The 6,151-nt window shown below is 43.7% G+C and overlaps 2 protein-coding genes across 2 annotated transcripts in view; both read right to left on the bottom strand.

Moving 5' to 3' along the window:
• GCH1 (GTP cyclohydrolase 1) overlaps positions 1-307 on the bottom strand; it is a 19,059-nt gene extending 18,752 nt beyond the window's left edge. Inside the window, exon 1 of the mRNA XM_010712131.2 lies at positions 45-307. Coding sequence (XP_010710433.2) covers positions 45-307 — 263 coding nt within the window. The remainder of the gene's footprint in view (positions 1-44) is intronic.
• Positions 308-3,901: 3,594 nt separating this feature from the next.
• The window catches only part of WDHD1 (WD repeat and HMG-box DNA binding protein 1), a 29,767-nt gene continuing 27,517 nt past the window's right edge, over positions 3,902-6,151 (bottom strand). Inside the window, exons 24-25 of the mRNA XM_010712117.3 lie at positions 5,545-5,680; positions 3,902-4,944 (exon numbers count right to left, since the gene is read on the bottom strand). Of these exons, the coding sequence (XP_010710419.1) occupies positions 4,744-4,944; positions 5,545-5,680 (337 nt within the window). The 3' untranslated portion in view covers positions 3,902-4,743. The remainder of the gene's footprint in view (positions 4,945-5,544; positions 5,681-6,151) is intronic.

The raw sequence follows: 6,151 nt of genomic DNA, 5'->3' as shown, positions 1-6,151 counted from the left end.
CGCCAAGCAAACCCCGCTCCCGCGCACCCCTCCCGCAGCCCTACCACACTCCCGCCTGACTGAGCGCAGCGGCCCGCTTTATACCGCCCGCGCCGCTCCCGTTGGCTGGCGCCGCTCTTACGTCACCGCTCAGCCAGTCGCCGGGATCCGGGTTCGAGGCGCGGGCCGAACCACCCGCAAACCGCCCGTGGGGAGCATGGAGCTGCAACAGGAAGGATGGGGGGAAAGGGGAAAACGACGTGGCCGCTGCCTTCAGGGGTCCTTGGGATATGTCAAACAGCGCTTTTCCGTGATGGAAATACGTCATTCATTCAACAGGCAATTACACATTCATCAGTATGTTCCCATCATATGGGATCATTCCGTGTGCTGGTGTTTCTGTGCTCCCACCTGCAGCCCTGCATTCAATGGGGATGTGCTGCTGGGTTTGGTCGTTGGGACCAAAGGGGGTTCCAAAGGTACCTATGTTCCTTGGTACTCCCTAGGCTAAGATTTGATCAACAATTCTCTATTAATTAACCCCATTGCCAACTTGGCAATGAAGACCACTAAGAACTCCTTAAGTGAACCACTGCTGTGCCAGAACGGCTGAGGAAGGGCCTGGGCAGTCTTCTCCAGGTCAAGTGAAGCCTTCTAAAAGACATTTCTGAAATACAATTTCTGCACTGACAGCCGTTAAATGGCAGAATTAAATCACACGCTGTATTTTTCTCCCATTGACTCAAGTAGGAGCACTGGGCACTGAGCTCAGCACTTAAACTCTGAGCTGACAAATTCCTCCTCCTCAACCCATCCGCAGCGATTTGTGTCGGCCTGATGTCTTGCTAAGAGCTCAGGCAGGAGAGCAATGCAGATCAATAGGACCATTAGCATTGAGCCAGAGCGTGGCCCCAGCACAGCCCTGCAGAGCTCTCCATCCCAATTCTGAACCACGGACAGCTTCAGCTTCACAAGTGGAGCTCGCTGTGCTCATGCATCTCTCCACTCCATTGCTTCCCAGCATTATTACCCCGGGATCAATAAAGCCATCCGCAGAGCAGGCTGCTCTCTGGCAACACAGCACTTGAAATTGTTCACCCCCATTTCCTGGCCATTTTTGTCCACTCAAGTCCTGCATCAAGTGGCTCTTCACAGCCCAGGTAAAGATCAGCGTCGTGCCTGCCTTTAAGTAAATGAATGAGTTGGGCCATTGTTTTCCTTTGTAGCAGAATTATATTACAGAGCTTGGAAAGTCAAAGAAAATATTCCTTGGGAGGTGAATACAAATCTTATTGCTTTACAGTACAAGTGTTCTTTTCTCAGAATAAATGTCTGGCTTCCTGTGAGCCTGGCACTCCCTCTGAAATCAAACAGGTCTGCAATGCTCCAGCAAGCCAAGTCGTCCATTTATAGATCTTTTCCAGAGATAAAGGGCTTGCCACGCTCTCCAGCTGCAGAGCTCAGGTGGATGCTCACTGCTTTGAAAGGCCTGCAGGCTGCACCCTCTGCTGTGAGTCTTTTTTGCTGGTTTTTGGCAGTTGTATCTTTCCTGCAAGGCTGGACGTGTCGCACGAGTCGACTCCGTTGATGTACAACAGAAACCCCACGTGCAAAGCAAGACAGCAGGTTTTGGCATGGGGATCGTCTTGAAGGTCAAATAACGCGATGAAATGGAAGAACGCAGCAGTCAGAAGCAGAATGAGGGAGAGGAGACCCTTCGTGCTCCTGGGATGTGGAAAGGAGCTGTGACAGTAGCAGGGGAGCAGGCTGAGATGCAGCAGCACTTCCCATTGCTGCACTGCAGGCTTGGGGTGAGCACGGAGCCCCACAGCTGGGAATTAAGTCCTATTTTGAAAGAAAAACAGCTAGTCAGGTTTTAAGTTTTCCTTAAAGATCCATTCCATGTTTTCTGGTGGGTTTGGGTTCATTGTTCTGTGAACACCTGGCACTGCCCAGCCAGGTGGAAGCCTCCTGGCACTGGGAGGTTATTTGCAGCTCTGCCTGCAGCTGGGCAATGGAGCGGAGTGCAGCTCTGATGAAGAGCTGGAGCCTGGAAGCAAGGCAGGTGCTGCTGCTGCCTGCTAATTTTGGTGCTGGGGCCAGCAGCAGTGCTTAGTAATTAAACACCAGGGTTAAAATGCTGTTCCTTTTTGCACCTCTCCACCATTTTGCAAAGTGGAGGACTGTAAGAAGGGCACACCACCATCTCCAGCCCCCTACCTCTGAGATCCCAGCTGTGATGTAGGAAGCAGTTCTGCTGCTGCTTTCCAGCCCCGTGCACAGCAGTGAGATTCAGACTGTGGCCCCCAGGCTGTAGACATTGGGTCTGATGAAACCCACAAAAAATATAAAGCAAAAATTAAGCCAGGAGAAAAGCAAACAGGAACTGGGGACTTGCAAATGGAATCTGACGTCCTCTCAGTTATTTCCATGAATTCATCCACTAAATCCAGGAGTCTCCCTCAAAACAGACCTTTGGCATTTTTTGTTTGTTCAGAAGAGCCACGCGATTGCAGAGATCCAGCTCTCTGAAACCAGCCAGAAAACTTTTCTGCAAGTTTACTTTAGAAGTTTCCTCCCTCCTACAGGAGCCAAAAGGACTTTGGATGCTTTGTGGGACCAGCTGTACCTACCTGCTTCCATTGCAGAGCAGGAACTGTGCTGGATTTGTGCAATTTCAAGATGTGAGACAGCAAACAGACACAGACCCAACAGGTGGATCTACAGACCAGCTCAGTTCTGTTTCTCTTTCACTAGCAGCACTCTTTTTTTTCCCCAAAGCAATGCCACTGCATCAGAAGCTACCAGTCAGCATCTTGCTCAGGAGGAATAAGGTAGAAATATTTCACTTACTGATACATGCCCAGATATTCCCAAAATCATCCAATCTGAACATTCTGCTTTTCAAAGAGGGATTTCCATCTAAGTTACTAATTTATTTTTTTTTTTCCCATCATAATTTGGGGGACAGAGTACATTTCTAAGCCAGTTCCAGGCTCTTTTCTCATCTACCTGATTTTTCAGCTCACCTTTTGAGCCTGCAAAGGACTTCAATGTCCTGAACCCAAGGAATAAATGCATTGCACAAGTACACGATGCAGCCTTCATGAGGGAGCCCTTAGGAGCTTAATCACTCCAGATTGAGACTTAATTTCTTCTTGTATTTTGGCCTGCATAAAAGGACACTGGGCAGGTAGCTCAGCTTGAATAGTAAGAAAAAAAGAAACGTTACCCATTCCCACTCACCCCATCTCCCAGGACCATGATGAGGGCTCGTCACAATTACCTAGTCCAGCAGAAAAACAACATTACACAGTTCACTAAGCCCACAGTGATTTTCTATCAGGATGTTTTTCTTACCACTGCTATCCTGTTTTTCTTCAGTCAACCCAAAAGCTGAAATATGCCTCACTGCCTAAAATATTCATCCTGTACAGTCATCGATAGCATCATTTCTTCCCAAAGCATGCAGACGACTGTTGGAATATCCCACTACTTTTCTGGATTTTCTGCTGTGTCAATACAGTCCCTCTATGTAAGTACACTTACATTAATTATTACTTGCAGCCTACTGTCACTACTGAACAATAACGTGAGAAACAATTACAAGAACAGTGGATCTAAAAAAGGGATTTAAATTAATGGGGCTTAAGATTTTTCTCTATATGTGTTTACCATCCCAGCTGACATCATGACCCTTCTATTTTCTAAGTACAGGGAAAACAGGAGGTTGGTTTTTTTTTTGCAGAATACCTCTGCAATGTACAAAAATCACTCTGGATCTTCAACCTACAGATTTTAATGTTCAAAATGTCTTCCCAATGGAGAATCATTCGGCTTTTCAGTAATAAAATGAAGAGAAATGAAGAATAAAAACAAAAAGAAAAGGTTCGTAAAGCCAGAAAAAAAAAACAAAACAGGATGCTGTTATGTTAAATTGGTTTAATTTATCTCAAAAAAAGAAGTTCTGAAACTTGAATGTCTTTCAAATGTATCTACTAGACACATTGCCTCTTCCCCAAAGAAGGGTAAATATGACTGCCTTAAAGTCTGCTTAATTACAAAAACTGTAAAGGAAAGGAACAATCACATTTCATTTTAAAAACAAACACATGAAACAATGCACACAATTTCTGAGCACTGATGTACAGACAGGGAAAGCACATTTGCATAGTCTGGCATGGCTCATTTTTGCACACTTGATACTCCTAATTCAGCTTCAGTCCTACCTGCTCTGGTTTGCTGTCCCAGCCTGGGTCAGGCTTCTCAGTGACTGCCTCACATGCTGAAACTGCAGCTGACCATCAAGATGTTAAGTCATCATCTTCCCCTCCTTCTCACTCCTTGCACTGTCCTTCTCTTACAAGTGTTTGCAGCAGGCAGAAGGAATGGTACAGAAGCCATGACTCTAAAACCACAGGACAGTTTTTGTACATAGCATATGCTCCCCAAAACGACACCCATATTTAGCACCAAATATTATGAGTGTGCAGACACACGGCTACACAAAACTGTGGAACTGCACTCCTAGGTAACAGGTCCATTAGCATTAGCTTTTCTGTCTGTCTTTACACTAGCAATTTGCAAAGAGACCTGATGAACGGATTCAACATTTCTCTAAAGAGTCGATCTTAAGATACTTTCTAAAAACATTTGGAGCAAGGCACTCTCTTTTTGCTAGTGCTCTTTGAGCACAGTGGCAAATTTTTGAAAACACTGGATAACAGCACTGAGAAAGCAGATGCTGAGAAGGTACCACATTATTTAGCTCTGCTTGAATGCAAAAGATGACAATCTGACATTGGTTGATTGATCTAAAGGCTTCTTCTTTTTGGATACATTTGAGTCCTCTGATTTTTGCTCCTCATTCTTTTTCGCCTCATCTTCATCAGCTGTGGGACGCTTTCGTTTTTTATCTTCTGTTAAATCATTTACTGCTCCACCTTTTGCTTTCTCAGTCCACACCTTTGAAGAAAGTACATCGTTAAGTAGCAAACGACACAGCAGGCCACAAAATTCACTGCATTATTTTACATGCCCTCTTTCTCTGACTGTAAGGAAGTGCTGGAGTAATTCTTGGTAAGAACTAAGAGAGACTGCTAATTAAGTTGAGTAAAATGTCCTCACTTTTTTTTTTGTAACAGCATTCACTTTCAAAACTATAATTCCTTTGAGCCTGTATATGAAACTGAAGGCTTTAATGGCCCTTCTGGACAAATAAGAAAGCCAAAAGGCTTTAGAACCAAGCCCCAATGAATTAAGTCTCACTATATCACTTTTAACTCCTTCCCTTCTCATTTGTTATATCTTCATTGATTACATTTCTCCCAGATGCCCCATTTTGGGAAAGCAGCTTTCTGTTTTATTTATTATGAAGACATCAACACAGTAAATATTTTCACACAGTGTCCGTTTTAGATCATGGTCCAATTCAAAACTTAAGTTCCTGAGGATGGACAACAGTGGAATTTAAAGGAAAAAATGTGCTAACTGGAAATAATCAAAGAATTTGGTGAGGGAAAAAAAGAAATCTAAAATAAAAATAAATTAGAGAACGTTTCTTACCATTCTTTCTTCTGTTGACAGAATCCTAAACCGACTCATGCCTTCTTTTATTACTTCTGCTTCATTCAGACCAGGATTATCTGTTAAAATGTTTGCTCTGTTCTCTTCTAGCCACATCTGGAAACCTGTCTTTGGTCTTAAACAAGCACAGAAAGAATGTCAGCTAATGAAGGTTACAAGAAAACCATCTGCCCCAAAATAACATTTCTAAACAGCACTTGAGAGGGTTTTTTTGTTCTCAAAAGCAAAAGCACATATAGTCAGCAGTTCACTTTCTCCTCTTGCAGTATGCTAACAGAACATGCTGACAAGGCAAGACTAATCCAAGCGTTTTTATTAATTCTGTGATAGATGTGGAGATTAACATTTCAGGTTCAGAATGACAAAGCATAATGGTTCTCTTTCTTTCTGACAAGGTCTCGTCAGCCTAAAAATAGAGCACATATTAGCACGTTTCAGCTAATCCTTTTCACAGTTCTCTTTGTCCCACGCTTTAGAACCTTATCTGTTAAGGCTAATGAAAAGAATACTAGTCCAAATGAATAATAATTACGTTTGACTTCCTCAGTTAAATGAAGTCTAAATGAAAAGTCATTATAATAATGCA

Source organism: Meleagris gallopavo, chromosome 5 (assembly GCF_000146605.3).
Source record: "Meleagris gallopavo isolate NT-WF06-2002-E0010 breed Aviagen turkey brand Nicholas breeding stock chromosome 5, Turkey_5.1, whole genome shotgun sequence".
In the NCBI taxonomy this organism is placed as follows: Eukaryota; Metazoa; Chordata; class Aves; order Galliformes; family Phasianidae; genus Meleagris; species Meleagris gallopavo.
This window is presented reverse-complemented; position numbering and strand designations above follow the sequence as displayed.